Below are 16,767 nucleotides of genomic sequence, written 5' to 3'. Positions count from 1 at the left end.
TTAATCCCATTGAGAATTTGTGGTCAATCCTCAAGAGGTGGGTGGACAAACAAAACCCCACAAATTCTGACAAACTTCAAGCATTGATTATGCAAGAATGGGCTGCCATCAGTCAGGATGTGGCCCAGAAGTTAATTGAAGTTAGCATGCCAGGGTGGATTACAGAGGTCTTAAAAGAAGGTTCAACACTGCAAATATTGACTCTTTGCATCAACTTCATGTAATTGTCAATAAAAGCCTTTGACACTTATGAAATGCTTGTAATTATATTTTAGTATTCCATAGTAACATCTGACAAAAATATCTAAAGACACTGAAGCAGCAAACTTTGAAAATAATATTTGTCATTCTCAAAACTTTTGGCCACGACTGTAGAGTCCCATGGGCACACACTTGTTAAATCTGTTATGAATGTATTGTAATGTTAAAAAACACTTTTATAACTGCCTTAATTTTGCTGGACCCCAGGAAGAGTATTGGATTTGTCCCAAACATAACACAGTGTATTCAGGACAAAAGGTTTATTGCTTTGCCACATTTGCAGTGTACTTTAGTGCATTGTTGATAACAGGATGCATGATTTGGAATATTTGTATTCTGTACAGGCTTCCTTCATTTCACTCTGTCAATTACGTTGGTATTGTGGAGTAACTACAATGTTGTTGACCCATCATCAGTTTTCTCCTATCACAGCCATTTAACTAACTGTTTTATAGTCACCATTGGCCTCATGGTGAAATCTCTGAGCGGTGTCCTTCCTTTAACTGAGTTAGGAAGGACATCTGTATCTTTGTAGTGACTGGCTGTATTGATACAACATCAAACATGTAATTAATAACTTCAACATGCACAAAGGGATATTCAATGTCTGAGTTATTCTTCATCTACCAACAGGTGGCGTACTTTGTGAGACATTTGAAAACCTCCCTGGTCTTTGTGGTTGAATCTGTGTTTGAAATTCACTGCTGAACTGAGAGACCTTACAGATAATTGCATGTGTGGAGTACAGAGATGAGGGGGTCATTCAAAAACCATGTTAAAACACTATAATGGCACACAGAGTCCATGCAACTTTTAGGCTTGCCAGAACAAAGGGCTTCAATACTTATTGACTCAAGACATTTCAGCTTTTCAGTTTTAATTCATTTCAACATTTTTCAAAAAACATCATTCCACTTTGACATTAGGGGGTATTGTGTGTAGGCCAGTGACAATACATCTCTATTTGATCAATAAAAAAGTCAAGGGATGTGCAAACTTTACAATGTATAAAATAAGTCAAATATTTACTGGCTAAACATTATGAAGTATCATACAGTTCTTTTTAAAGTGCACAATGCCCCAGGTATGGCACAGATGCATGTTTTTGTTTGGGAGGAGGAAATAGTCAAATAGACTAAAGATAGCCAATTATGTCTTCAAATTGTGAAAACATGACAAACAATATTTTTTCCCCCTCTTACCTGGACTGCACTGTTTGCAGGTTGCCATCGGTGGGTGTTGCTATGGCAACCCAAAGAAAACTGCTGCTGCACACCTCTGGCTGCCAAGCTGCTGCTGTTGTTAGGGATGATCTCCAGAAGGTTCCTGCACAGACAGAGAGAGAAACCAGCAATCAGCCACCTGCCTCAGCTCAGATCAGCACTTTATATCTCCCTCTCTCTCAGTATTCCACACATGGACACAGTCATTCAGATCACACAATGAGCTGATTGCTTCACAGAGCCTCCTGGGTTTCTTATTACATTTTCATCACAATCTCTTCTGTAGAGACTTTGCTATGCTACATCGTGTGGTCATGTTCTAGCTTGAAGATGTGTCACATAGCAAATGTATCAATATTTATTGTTGGATCCAAATGGCTTTTCTCTAAGCCAGCTAGTCAGATGGATGATACTGGTTGTATTTAGTCATTGTCATCAATGTACTGGAATGTTTAGCATCAGCTACTCTTCCTGGGGTCCAAACATAATTAAAACAATTACATCAGAACAAAACAGCCTACATCAAATATAATACAAGACAGTACTCCAATTACACATTTACAATATAAAATGTACAATACAACAAGTGAAAATAGTTAAATAAACAGATGGATGGTGCACTCCAACAACAGTCAATAGGTCAGTCTGCAGGATGCCCAGCATAAACATTTCCTCTGGTCAAAGGGCAAATGGGTCATAGGAGAACAGTCTCTTCCCACTAAAACAATGACTACAATATACTACTGGTATGTTGAATCAACGTTGGACAAGTAGGAAGAAAAGAATACAATACCATTCAATTGGTTAACACGCTCCTGCATCCCAGTTTTTACAGCCCTGTGTAGTCTTTTCCAAGTCCAACGTCTGCTGATATTTCCAAACAAATTCCCAAACCACTTTTACAGCTGCTTAGCCCAATGACGTCAGACAGATGCATTGTTTACAGCTGGAAAATATCACATGTATTGTTGCTGTGGAAACAAACTGTATTCACCACCACAATAAATATAATGACTGAGTAGAGTCAAGTGCCTATTACAATGTCATTATGGCGGGATGTTGTGAAAATTACCTGGTTTTCCAGAAATCCTGGTTGGAGGATCCAGGTTTCCTGCTTATGCCCTCCTAATTCCGTGAATTCTCCAACTGAGATTTTGGGAAAACCAGGGAATTTATTGAAAGTTCACGGTACTTTTCAACCCTATGTGAGCAAATACACAAATAAACAAAGCAATATACTTGGTAAACCTCTGGAAGAATTCTGCCAACTCATCTCAAACAAGGCAACATTGAGCATAGGTCTATATATTGCTCCCACACAGTCCTTTTATTTTAGTTCAAAAGTACCTGGTCATCTGTTCAACAGACACTTCCTCATAATACAGGGGCCAGGCATGACTCTAAATCCTCTCTCTCTCAGGGGATGTAATGGAAGCTCTGAATCCAATCAATGATAAGTGTTCAAACCTAACGGTGGATTTGGCTGATGGTAACTAACTAAACTACATTTATTAATGGGTCACTGGGAAGAAAGTATATGTTACCAAATACATTAACAAAATTCCTTTGCTTATCATAAATGTGTTTTCCACTGGTTCAATGAGTCTACAAAAGCTATTCAAAATTCAGACACCGGTGAAGTCACCGTTAGGCTGTTGTGTTCTTATACAGACAAGAAAAGCAATTACCTGGACTGCGTCCCAATTGGCAGCCGATTCACTACATAGAGCTGTGGTGAAAAGTAGTGCACTATGGGCCCTCGTCAAAAGTAGTGCATTATATAGGGGATGGGGTGCCGTTTGGGAGGCAATTACCTCCTTTGATCTGGCGCTGTAACAGGCTTAGAGGAAAGACCCCTCAGAGGAGACGATTAGGCCGTGTAATTCATCTGAATTAGGTCCAGGCTGACAGATGAATGCTCCAACTGTGCGTGTTGTTATGGCTGGGACTGATTCTGTGTGTGTCATGACTGATGATGAAATACTTGATGACATCACATTTTAAAAATAGGAGATTACCACCCGACTGTTTCTTGAGGACACTTGGAGATGTAATGCAGTGTGTTCCAGTCAGATTCCTTAACGTTAAATCAATAATGAAAATAAGACTATGGCAACTACAACGTGAGACAGGTAATATGAGGCATTCATGAGAAAGAGTTCAGCTACATCTAGCTAGTCCCTCTACATTTATGTACAGAAATCAGATACCATGGGTCTCTGGGTACCAAATCAGATTCCATGGTCATCATGATTGACGAAGGAACTGTCCCCACTTGTGTTTGTCGATAGTGAGATTGACCAAATATTGAAAATAAATAGATTCTAAAAACAAGGCTTCACACAATTCTGGTCTTCTCAATCTACAATTATCTTCTAGTGTCATTATGCCAAAAGGGTTTACATAATGTAAAAAATTGTGTTCTGTTTTGTACAGACAATGTGAGTGACAGCGACCAAGTGACCTGAATCATATAATTAAGTGGCCTGAATCATTCAGGGCATGGGTTGTTTCACATATGGTTTGATGATGTGTTGAGAAACAAAGGCAAGGACTAAAAATAGCCAATCCCCAAAGTGAGCGCAGTCTGGCAGCTGTAGAGTTAAAACTAAAAAAAGAGAAGGAGAGGTGCAAGGAGGAATAGAAATAGCATGGTTGCCATGACAACTGGCTTAGAGGTACTACCAGATACAAAATGGTGCCCCTTCAGACATCTTATAGCATAACGTACTCCTTCTCCTTTAAACATGCAATAATCATTACAATAACCAGAGAGTCACACCACATATGTACAGTACATCACTGTTGTACCCGGCCATTCACAGTTCATAAACATTTAAGTCCATCTTGAACAAACTAAATCGACAGTAATTGCAACCAAGTAATGATCAATTGTGATCTTCAAGAAAAGGACTATATGAACATATTGTGTGACCTGACCAAGTCCTTAAATAATATATGGACACATTGGACAGACAGTTATTCGATACAAATGTCAAATGCCTGTAACTGATTCAGTGCATTCCCTTATCAACACTGTTGTGTCCCTCTGGCTGCATTGCTGGCTGTATTGCTTAGGGAGGCTGATCTAGTAACACTGGTCAGTTGGGCAAACAAAGCAAGGGTATCGAGTCAATCTTACAAGACTAATGCATTTCCCAATTCTCTCTTACACACCGACACGCGCGCCCCCACCCCCCCACACACACACTCAGTGATCCATACACAGACACACAAACTGATGCTTTCTGGGCCATAATTAACTCCATTCTCGCCCACACATCCATCACCATGGTCACTAAGCAGCACAGCTCCACTCATGAGAAAGCAATTCCACATTGGTGAGTGTGTGCATGTTTGTGTGAGAGAGATTGGCGAGCAGCACCATTCTAGAGGGAGGCCGATTAGATTCAAGGGGAAGATTGTCCAAGGCTCTCACACGGGTGTAACAGAGAACCAGGCACTGACATTTCCTACCAAACATGTAGCCTGCACACAAATTACAGTTCAACCGAGGACAAAGGAGGAGGAGGACAAGCCAGTAATAGCCTAGGCCTGTGGTTGAATGACAATGGATAGAATAGTAGTACTTATACAGCCTTTCTGTTGTTGTCAGACATCAACAATAACAGCTCATTTCTTCAAACCTGGTGCTTTTCAAATAGGTTTCTTATAAAGGATCACCTCCACATCAGTAAAAACAATAATTTCTATATTTTTAAAAAGCCAACCATTATTTCAAAGTATTTCAAGAGGGTGGGGTTATCAATAAACTAAACTCCATTGTTCTTCTATTGAACACTGAAGGGCACTGTCTGTCTGTCTATTTGCACAGCTGTGCACCAGCCAGTGAGATTTGTTTTCACCTGAATGCTTTCATGCTTAAAGGCCCAGTACAGTAAACAAAATAGATGTTCCTGTGCTTTATATATATATTTCCAAACTATTAGGTTGGATTAATAATGGGAAAAATGATGATAATGCCCATTTAGTGTAAGAGCTATTTTAAAGATCGCCTGAAATTTCAGCCTGTTTTGGTGGGATAGACTTTGACTGCCTGGTGACATCACCGGGCAGCAAATGAGTTAGACCAATAAGAGAGTTCCAAACCTCTCTGCTAATAACAGCTAATTTTCCATTTTTCCCCTCTCCCACTCAAACCACTCCCAGACAGTCCTAGCAAAATTCTTGCTAGAAATTGCTATTTGCTAAGAAGCTATTTTTGTTTATTTTTGACCATTTTAATTGAAACAATCACAGTAAGGTACTTAATTAATACCCAGAAATTATTTGATTTTGAGATAAAAACAGCTGCATTTGGGCCTCCCGGGTGGCGCAGTGCAGCGCCAGCTGCGCCATCAGAGACTCTGGGTTCGCGCTCAGGCTCTGTCGTAACCGGCCGCGACCGGAAGGTTCGTGGGGCGACGCACACTTGGCCTAGCGTCGTCCGGGTTAGGGAGGGTTTGGCCGGTAGCGACTCCTGTGGTGGGCCGGGCGCAGTGCGCGCTAACCAAGGTTGCCAGGTGCACAGTGTTTCCTCCGACACATTGGTGCGGCTGGCTTCCGGGTTGGATGCGCACTGCGTTAAGAAGCGCGCTTGGTTGGGTTGTGTATCGGAGGACGCATGACTTTCAACCTTCGTCTCTCCCGAGCCCATACGGGAGTTGTAGCGATGAGACAAGACGAGACAAGATAGTAGCTACTAAAACAATTGGATACCACAAAATTGGGGAGAAAAGGGGTAAAATTAAAATATATATATTTTTTAAAACAGCTGCATTTGGACCTTTAATTGAGTTTTACACCAGAAGAAAGGAGCATACCTAATTCTCCCATGTAACTGGATGGATATTAGCAGCCAGCATAATATAATAGCGGTATAGAGTTGATATATTCATGTCGTGCGTTGTGAGCTTTTACCACAATTTTCCTACTTTACAGTAAATGTGGGCTTTAAAATAGTCAGTGGTGCTTTGTATGGATCTCCAATGTTCAGGAGGAGGCTGCCTTCCGAAGCTTGTGGCTAGGGAGACGAGAGGGAGACCGAGCGAGGCCCGGCAGCCATTGTAACAATTCAGAGTAGTCTTGGTGCTCGGCCAACGGAGCCAAACACAGGGACATTATGTATGTTTATGACAAAACCAAAACGGAGAATTGACTGGCCGCCAAAACATGAGCTATATGTATTGCATGTGTTTATCGTTGTATCACACAACATGTTAATAAGCCAGCCATAGGCCTACTTGTAATGAATCCAATTATATATATTGTCAGACTATAATTCCAAACATGCATTTGACTTAGCATGCAACGCAGTCTGGCTCATTGTACAACGCAGCTTTTCAATTTGGTGGGTAACATTTGAAGATATTTTCTGTAATGCAGATGCTGACAGGTGTGTGTTGACCTGACTGCAATAATGTGGTGAAAATGGCCCAGTGTAAATCTGTCGTGTTTGCATCAACATAAAGCGACTAATGATAATGAGAGGTTGCCAAACAGAGGAGTATAGAAGGCAAATGGTTATTAGTTCAAAGAACTGAGGTTGAAAGTAACATGCTTGTCTTGTATTCCATCTCATCAAGAGAGTGACAAATGGAAATAGCAATCACCAAAATCAACAAGGACAGGAAAAAACAATGACATTGTAGCCTATTAAAAAGTGTTTTCAGATGTGTGAATAAACACTTCCTTTTTAGAATCTCCAGCCTTCTGCAAAATCCTGTGCTTCCTACAGAACCAGTAGGTTGGAGTGACACTACTGCCCCCGAGTGGTGAAAAGGACTCTTACATCTGTTGGAAATCCATGGCGACATCCGAAATGGCATCATATTCCCTATAGGGTCAATATAGTACACTCCTTTTGACCAAGGCCCATAGGGCTCTGCACAAAAATAGTGCACTATATGGGGAAAAGGGTGCCATTTCAAACCCAGACCATGACAATTTATCAGATGCAAAGACACTTTGATGACTAACCTTGCGCTGTGTGAGATGTATTCTGTGTCCTGGAGCCGTGCAGCTGTGTAGTGTTCTGGGTGTTCCGGAGTTTAGTGGTGTTCCAGAGTGTGGGCTTTGGGTTTAACCTGCGAGGAGCTGGGGTCTCATACTCCCTCCATTCCTCCACTGGCTAGAAGGTTCTGGAAAAGCTAACGTAGGGGAGACAGACAAATATACATTTTTCCACAACTAACTTATAAAAGTAGTTTCCACAAAAATTGACAATAAAGTATCTTATCGTAACTAAGCAATGAGGATAAACTTTTTATTTAATAATGACAGATGTCAAGGCTATTCTCATAATTTGTTTAAATAAAGCAAATGACTAAGGTAAACTGGGTAGCCTACCTGTTGCTGGAACCACAGTGGGAGAGTCTGCAGCATCAAGGTGGGTAATATGAACGTGACCGTGATACTTGCCTTGTAAGTTGTTAGATAGCTAGATAAACAAACAATGCAGTCGTTCTCTGCAACTTGCTGGTACTAAGACCGCACTCAAAGAGCTGTATAAGGCCAAAATCAAACCAGAAAATGCTCATCCAGAAGCGGCGCTCCTAGTGGCCGGGGACTTTAATGCAGGCAAATTTACATCAGTTTTACCTCATTTCTACCAGCATGTCACATGTGCAACCAGAAGCGAACAAATCTCCAGACCACCTTTACTCCACACAGAGCTCTCCCTCGCCAATCTGACAATAATTCTACCATGATTCTTGTTTACAGGCAAAAACTAAAGCAGGAGATACCAGTGACTCGCTCAAAACGGAAGTGGTCAGATGATACACTACAGGACTGGAATTTATTCCGGGATTCATCCAATGGCACTGAGGAATACACCACCATCAACTGCAGAGAGCGTTATCACAGTCTTCCAGAACAGCTGGTGCTCCATTTAGCTAGTCCGGTAGGCTCGCGTCTGGGTTCCCATTTTAGTCCGTAACAGTTGTATTCGGCACGTGACAAGTAACATTTGATTTTATCCTAACATGTTTTACTTCACGAAACATAATTGTTGGTTGACGTTAGGTTGCTAGCTAGTAGGCACCTCTAAAAGGTTGAAAGAACAGCACAGCAAACCAAGTAAGAAGTTGCTAGACCTGTGCTATTTTAAACAATCGTTGGGAAATTAATACAACCTTTAGTCAGAATCGAGAAATATAACATAGCTTCTACTGTTAGCTACTATGAGCCAATATGAAAACACAGCAGCTGTTGCTTACAACAGTAACTTCCGGTCAAGGACATGATCTCGTTCGTGAAATATCTCAATCTGCTGTGCATGATAGGGACTCCACGGGTCAGAACTTTAACAACAACAAAAAACAAATAAGCATTAAACAACAAAATAATAAACAACCTCGGGTGAGAAAGTTAATCCAGCGATAAACACAAATTAGGTACTGAAACACTACTTCGTGTCACACCGGAGTTTTTATGCAGTAACACTACATCCACAATTAGAAATGTCAGTTATTTTCGACAAATTATTTTTCGATTTTGAAAAGCGATAAACACAAATGAGGTACTGGGACACTACTTTGTGTCACACCGGAGTTTTTATGCAGTAACACTATATCCACAATTAGAAATGTCAGTTATTTTCGACACATTATTTTTCGATTTTGAATGTCATACATATCCACACGAACGTATAAAATGTAACATTATTCTAGAAAAGTTTTTACAACAATGTCTAGTGATTATAGAATTTTCTGTAACGTTACCTTTCAAGCCTCATCCACTGCAGTCCCCTTTTCACAACATGTACTTCGGGAACCTGGGTGGGTGAATGACTTCGTTGAAGAAAAGGTGAGTGTTCATGCATTTTGTGCACACAATTTGATATCTAAATGTATGTCGTGTTTTCAAAGGCTTAACTGGATCTGCTGGGCTATATAGTTAGCCTGTGAACCTTACCAAATCAGCTTGGGAGCTTTTAGCTGCATACTGAGCTTGCTTGCTAACACTACAAAAAGCCTTCAACTATGCAGCTGCTATGAATGCATGGGCAAGTTCATATATAGCTAGCTATCTTGGTAATTCAATACTCCCTATGCTAAGATAGTTATAGTGAACGTACATCATACATTACATGGATAGGGCTGTCATTAAATCAGTTACATCATGTGTGTAACTTCAATCCAACAGAACTCGAATTTGACCACCATGGCTGCCCAGGTTACAGAGGCAGACCAGATTACACAGGTATACCGTGAGGATACTTCTCATACACAATTCAATCTGGTTTAATCTGAGTGTTAAATGAACACATTCATAAAATATTGTTTCTGTTCACAGTTCAAATAATTTCTTGGCCCCTACAATAAACTCAGAGAACTGCTTCATGGACTGTGTGAGGGATTTTACCACTAGAGAAGTAAAGCCAGAGGTAGGTTGACTTTCTTGATGATTTCTAGAGTTCCTTCTCAAAACCCATTGAATGAGAAAGTCAAAGTTCACTTCCCTCTGACCTTCTCCAATGGGCTTTGAGAATGAGGCGAAGTTCATCACCATTACATTTCCTTTTCCCATACTCATGTCTGATAAGTAAGTTGTTGTGGCCATCCTTCCAAATCCTGTCTCGTCATTGGAGGCTAGGAAGTGCATAATCTCATCCACCAGAAGGTTCTCTTTCTGTAGCAATCGAGCCTGGGGATGAGGTTAGGTATTGGGTAAAATAGGACACAATGTGGTACCATTCCTCAACAAAATGTTATCACTGAATGTTCCTGTATGTTAAAAGTAACATTCTACCAGGTTAGCTTCTTTAGTTGGAGTAGAAGCCTTTGCAGTGGACACCAATATTTGAAGAGGTGTAATATGTGATGTTATAGAACTGTCTTGGTTTCCCCCTCAGTCCACCTGCTCAGAGAGCTGCCTGAATGACCCAGCGCATCTCCATGCGCTTCCAGGAGTACCACATCGCACAGAAAGCAGGTTTAATGGGACCACGGCAGAGAACTACCGCCCTTTAAACATGGACATAACGCTAGTAGTCCCCCATCCAGTCTGATCACATGATCTACACACCACCATGAAGCTGTTATTTGTGAATCAGCAGATGGCTAACCTACATCATCTACTTCTCAGGCTGACTGCTTAGACACTTCTAACCAGAGGGCTGAGCCCTCACAAGGAAAAGCCTGATCATGATGTATGAGATCATGCTGAGTTTTGATCCAGGCAGAATGTGAATTGTTTATTATAGTGTATGTAAGGTATTCTTTGTCTGATGTGAATTAAGAATAACATACTGGGAACAATTAACACTCCCATAAAAATCCATATGTTACTAAATGTCTTGTAACATTGACCAGCTGTCCCCTCTTGTGCAACAGTCATTAAATAAAATGACCTGGGTATACTGGTAATTTTCCCATTGTATAATGTCCTATTTTGTTTGACTGTACAGAACAAAACTATAAAACGCAACACGAAAAGTGTTGGTCCCACGAGCTGAAATGATCCATACGCACAAAGTGGCAGTCCTCAGAGCGCTTGATGGTTTTTGTAACTGCACTTGAAGAAACTTTCCTCATTGACGGACAGTCTTAAAGTAATGGACTGTCATTTCGCTTTCTGTTCTTCCATATACCACCCCTACCTTGTCACAACACAACTGATAAGCTCAAACACAAGGAAAGACATTCCACAAATTAACTCAACCTGTTAATTGAAATGCATTCCAGTTGACCACAGCTGGTTGAGTGTGCAAAGCTGTCAAGGCAAAGGGTGGCTACTTTGAATCTCAAACTATATTTTGATTTCATAGTTTTGTCTAAAAACTTACTTCTACAATGTAGAAAATAGTTTTAATAAAAATAAAAAAGCAAAACCCTAGAATGACTAGGTGTTAATTTCGGCTGGGGGAAATAACAGTAAGCGTTAGGACAGAGGTGGACGCAGAAGGTCCCTCGGAGTGTCCGTCCACATGTCAGCCTCTAAAATGATCAGTAATTCACAAGGGAAATATTTAAAAACTTTATTAGAAATGAAGAGCTCTGCTTATTTTACATTAAGATACAAAGACTTTGCTCAGGTAATCTTAATACCTTCTTTCCTTCATCCAGGAATCTGTAGATAAACTTAGCTTTTAAGGAAGTACTGTGTGTTTTTCACAAGTCTATAAGGCATAAAAAATGTCAATGTTCTGAATGCTTCGATGACTCTTCTGTAGGGTTAGTTTCAGACTAATGCTGAAACCCACTGGGTCAGTATATAGTCAGTCTGTGCGCGTGAATGTTTCTACCAACTTTACATAAAAAAAAGGTTTTAATATACCAGTACAAAGATGAGGTATAAAAAAATAATATGTCATTCTTTACAGTTTGTCAAATGTATTTTTCAAATTCATGGTTTTGGAAGCTCTATATACAAAAACAATCATAAGAAACCTCTGGGCTTCACATACATATTCCTTAAGCAACTTTTATTTATTGATCAGAACTCATGTCGAAATAAGAATAGATGTTTTAAATTATAACAAATACAAGTACCAAGAAACAAAGTGAAGGCCACCAAATTATGGTGTTCCCCAAAAACCATCTAGGGAAGAAAAAAAATGTTGAGAAAGTTGAGGGCCCTGTTGAAAATAGGGGAAACATGTACTGCACAGTAGCTACCCAATTGAAACATCACAGTCAAAGTCTGCTTTTAGATGAGCACAACATTCTTTCAATATCAGAATTTCCCATTGTCCAAACTGTGGAAGGTTCGTGTCTCTATATGTAAAAAATACTAAAATGTGTCCACTGACAGAATAAATATATTTAACAATGCAAGAAACCTTTTTTACACAAAATTTCAGGGCTAGAAATCTTTCATTAAATAACTTCACTGTTGTGATATATACTTTTTGAAATTTTCCATACTAAAATAAAAACTCTGCAATTACATATAAAAAGACAATACACTCGCAAAGGAAATTAGTCCACTGAAAACATTCTCCTGTGTTCCACTGTAATAAACCTTTTTCTAATAATTTTTTTATTACTTTTCTTAAAAAGAGACCCAAAAATAGTTTTCATAATTAATCTGTGATGACACACTGCAATAAATGGAAGACAATGGCTGCAGTTTTCAGTAAACTACATTCCCTTTTGCAATTGAATTTGTCCCACTTTTCCAAAATAGGGCAATCTGCTGTAACACGTGTACTTTGGCAGTTCTGATGGAGCAAGCGAACATAATTGACCTTTTTGCAAACAATGTCCAAGGTGGTTAAGTGACCATTATTAACATGGTGGTTAAGTGACCATTATTAACATGGGTAGGGACCCTTTACATTGTAGATTACATACATTGTGTATGTCTGGTTCTGCTGATAGACATCATTGATTCATTACTGAATCTAGATTGCTCCCGTTTGAGGAACCAGAGGAGGTTATATCTGTTTCTGACAGAGTAAGAAGAAGAAAAGTGCCATGGACTGTTCAAGGATGGAGAGTGAAGGGGTTTGGCTAGGAGTATCTGGGGTTTGTGGTTTCCTTTACATTCAACTCACGTAGAATCCATTTCCTGACAACACTACAGTAGGTGGACCACAATATCTACAAGGCAGGGAAGTGCAAGAAGTGGGAGTGGCCAAGTGGTGGATGGGATGCGGTAGGAGGGATGGGGGGGGTGAAAGGAGACAGAGGGGGTGCAGTCGAGTGCTTTTGGCTGCTGGCTCTGGTGTGTCAGTACGTGGGTATGTCTGAAATGGCACCTCTATGCCCTCTATAGTGGACTACTTTTGACCAGGGCCTCTGGTCATTTAACACTGGCTTCTGGTCAAAAGATTTGTACTTTAAAGGGAATAGGGTGCCATTTCAGACACAACCGTGTCTCCAGGGAGGCAGCGGGATGGTGGGAAAGGGTAGTCGTAATGGGAACCGTGGGGGAGAAGGCGTGTCATCACCTGCACTCGACAGCCACAGTGTTCTGAGTCGGTGAGGCGGAGGAGGGGCTCATCCCAGTGTCTGACGAGCCAGACGATGTTGAAGCTGTGGTGTGGGACACTGGGAGCGAGAGGGAGAGAGCAGGTTAGACAGCCGTATCCATCTTTCATACTCTGCACAATATTGTGGTGAGCAAAGAGACTATGGAAACAAAGCATACCATTACAATGGAGGGGAAGAGAGCAGGTTAGACCGCTGTAAGCACACTAATACTTTGAAGTGCGTGTCAAAATTTGATTAAGGAATCATTCAAAAACAAAAGCATTTCAATACAAAGCTATTCAAGCAGTTTGCGCTCTGGAACATGACTGAGGACAAGAGTAACATTGGGTCTGAGTTGGGATGGAACAGGAGAAGCCATCCTACCTTCTCTTTCCTTCTTCTTTAACCTCTTCCGCCTCCTGTCTATGGAGGCCACTTCAGACTTGAGTGACATGTAATACTTCCTTATATCCTGTAGTTTGTCTTGTAAGAAGGAAATCCTCTCAGCACTTGTCATGCTGTCCAGTTCATCTGCTCAGAGAGAGACAAAGGTTCTTATTGTAATCGTCTGAGACCATCTGAACAAATACAGTTGAAGTCGGAAGGTTTACATACACCTTAGCCAAATATATTTAAACTCAGTTTTACACAATTCCTGACATTTAATCCTAGTAAAAATTGAAAAGGTGAAAGTGTCTTAGTAAACCACTTTGTTTTAAGAATGTGAAATGTCAGAATAATAGGAGAGAGAATGATTTATTTCAGCTTTTATTTCTTTCTTCACATTCCCAGTGGGTAAGAAGTTTATATACTGAGTGTATTTGGTAGCATTGCCTTGAAATTGTTTAACTTGGGTCAACAGTTTTGGGTAGCCTTCCACAAGCTTCCCACAATAAGTTGGGTGAATTTTGGACCATTCCTCCTGACAGAGCTGGTGGAACTGAGTCAGGTTTGTAGGCCTCCTTGTTCGCACACACTTTTTCAGTTCTGCCCACAAATCCACACATTTTCTATGGGATTGAAGTCAGGGCTTTGTGATGGCCACTCCAATACCTGGACTTTGTCCTTAAGCCATTTTGCCACAACTTTGGAAGTATGCTTGGGGTCATTGTCCATTTGGAAGACCCATTTGCAACCAAGCTTTGAGATGTTGCTTCAATATATCCACATAATTTTCCTGCCTGATGATGCCATCTATTTTTTGAAGTGCACCAGTCCCTCCTGCAGCAAAGCACCCCCACAACATGATATTGCCACCCCCATGCTTCACGGTTGGGATGGTGTTCTTTGGCTTGCAAGCCTCCCCCTTTTCATCCAAACATAACGATGGTCATTATGGCCAAACAGTTCTATTTTTGTTTCATCAGACCAGAGGACATTGCTCCAGAAAGTACGATCTTTGTCTCCATGTGCAGTTACAAACCGTAGTGGCTTTTTATGGCAGCTTTGGAGCAGTGGCTTCTTCCTTGCTGAGCGGCCTTTCAGGTTTTGATATAGGACTCGTTTTACTGTGGATATAGATACTTTTGTACCTGTTTCCTCCAGAATCTTCACAAGGTCCTTTGCTGTTGTTCTGGGATTGATTTGCACTTTTCGCACCAAAGTACATTCACCTCTAGGAGACAGAACGCGTCTCCTTCCTGAGCGGTATGACAGCTGCGTGGTCCCATGGTGTTTATACTTGCGTACTATTGTTTGCACAGATGAACGTGATATGGAAATTGCTCCCAAGGATGAACCAGACTTGTGGAGGTCTACTATTTTTTTTCAGAGGTCTTTTTTCCATGATGTTAAGCAAAGGGGCAGCGAGTTTGAAGGTAGGCCTTGAAATACATCCACAGGTACACCTCCATTTGACTCAAATTATGTCAATTGGCTTTAGAAGCTTCTGATAGGCTATGACATTTTCTGGAATTTTCCAAGCTGTTTAAAGGCACAGTCAACTTGTGACCCACTGGAATTGTGATACAGTGAACTATCAGTGAAATAATCTGCCTGTAAACAATTGTTGGAAAAATTACTTGCGTCATGCACAAAGTAGATGTCCTTACCAACTGCCAAAACTATAGTTGTTAAGAAATTTGTTAAGAAACAAGTTAATGACTACAACCGAAGTATATGTAAACTTCAGACTTCAACTGTACATACTTTGACCATTCAGCTATAAAGTTATGCGTGCTTTCGAAGCCATTTCATTTACCAAAGTAAATATAATATTACGTTTAAGAATATTCACAGAATGTAAGCTAAAATCCAAACCCCAGGGACGGTTTCCCGGACACAGATTAAGCCTAGTTATAAAAACGATGGAGAGTCTACATTGAAGGGGATTTTTTTGTCCAGGACTAGGCTTAGTCTGTCTGGGAAACCGGAGGCTATTGCTAATCTTCAACACCTGAGCTCAGTGTGATAAACAGGGATGTAATCATTAATACAAACAGTTTCTATTGGATAAATTCAGGTAGGTCCCTCCGTGTTTGGTTGTATAGTGAGTACACCCCTGATTAGTGATAAGTGGTAAGTTCTACTTACTGAGCTGGAAGGTCCACTTGTATGTGCGAGGGGAGGGGAAGGAGGACTGCTTGTGTTTGTGCTTGTCCTTCTCTAACTCCTTACTGTTAGGAGAGACCAACTTCAGGCTTCCTTTAGACATTGAGTGTTTCACTGGAGTCATCTTACAGGCGGGGTCCATAACAGCCAGGTCCTCACTGTCACTGCTGTACTCTGGACACACATTTTAAATCATTTAATTGAACCCATAAATCACCTTACACAGTCAAGAATGATTCAACCATTAACATTTTTTTTTAGGTGAGTCGAAGTAGGGCAGGATGGATGCCAAACGACGGCCTGTCATTAATGGAATCAAACTAGGGATATATATTGGTGAAAATATCAGAATCGGACGATATTAGCCAAAAATGTCAACATTGGCTCGATGTCTAGTTAAACCCCGATGTGCAAAACCGATGTCAAAGCTGACGTGCATACCTACACTACGTAGGTACATAAAGTAATGACAACACATGCAACACAGCATTCCTAACCTAGCCCACAACGTCTGCTGTGTAGATCGAGCAGTCAACAAGTCGAACAGTCATTTGAAAGAGTAAGAACATTTCAGCGAGACAACGCAAAGGCGAAATCAATTAACGGCAAGATAATGGGATTCATTGCCCTTGACAATCAACCGTTCTCTGTCGTGGCTGATGTTCGCTTTCATGACTTTTCGAGCACCGGTACACACTAGCGTTACCAAGTGCGCTATTTTTCAGATATTGCCCTACTGGAGTTACACAGTAATAGCGTCACTGCTATTAGCTTCACGACTGACGTTTGGACCAGCGATATCAGCCCCATAA

The 16,767-nt window shown here is 40.7% G+C and overlaps 1 protein-coding gene, 1 long non-coding RNA gene and 1 pseudogene across 16 annotated transcripts in view; 1 reads left to right on the top strand and 2 right to left on the bottom strand.

Annotated features, from left to right (window-relative positions):
- Positions 1–508: 508 nt before the first annotated feature.
- On the bottom strand, positions 509–8,250 carry LOC110505794 (uncharacterized). Of its 2 annotated transcripts, XR_016492035.1 has the most exons (5): positions 7,833–8,250; positions 7,464–7,633; positions 2,557–2,630; positions 2,278–2,430; positions 509–1,587 (listed from the first exon to the last, which is right to left on the bottom strand). It is a non-coding gene; the product is annotated as an uncharacterized LOC110505794 (long non-coding RNA). The 2 variants fall into 2 exon arrangements; XR_002470871.3 differs by lacking the exons at positions 2,278–2,430; positions 2,557–2,630.
- A 687-nt stretch (positions 8,251–8,937) lies between these two features.
- Positions 8,938–10,866, top strand: LOC110505792 (mitochondrial import inner membrane translocase subunit Tim9-like; annotated as a pseudogene). Its single transcript, XR_016492034.1, has 4 exons — positions 8,938–9,293; positions 9,633–9,689; positions 9,783–9,873; positions 10,342–10,866. The product of XR_016492034.1 is annotated as a mitochondrial import inner membrane translocase subunit Tim9-like (transcript).
- Positions 10,867–11,452: 586 nt separating this feature from the next.
- LOC110505790 (AT-rich interactive domain-containing protein 4A) overlaps positions 11,453–16,767 on the bottom strand; it is a 50,783-nt gene continuing 45,468 nt past the window's right edge. For all 13 annotated transcript variants that reach the window (XM_090221130.1, XM_021585230.3, XM_090221128.1 and 10 more), the window contains exons 22-24: positions 15,938–16,129; positions 13,790–13,936; positions 11,453–13,483 (exon numbers count right to left, since the gene is read on the bottom strand). In XM_090221130.1, the coding sequence (XP_090077256.1) occupies positions 13,380–13,483; positions 13,790–13,936; positions 15,938–16,129 (443 nt within the window). In that variant the 3' untranslated portion in view covers positions 11,453–13,379. The remainder of the gene's footprint in view (positions 13,484–13,789; positions 13,937–15,937; positions 16,130–16,767) is intronic.

The sequence above is a fragment of the Oncorhynchus mykiss genome, chromosome 25 (genome assembly GCF_057628025.1).
Source record: "Oncorhynchus mykiss isolate SJ-2025 chromosome 25, ASM5762802v1, whole genome shotgun sequence".
In the NCBI taxonomy this organism is placed as follows: Eukaryota; Metazoa; Chordata; class Actinopteri; order Salmoniformes; family Salmonidae; genus Oncorhynchus; species Oncorhynchus mykiss.
This window is presented reverse-complemented; position numbering and strand designations above follow the sequence as displayed.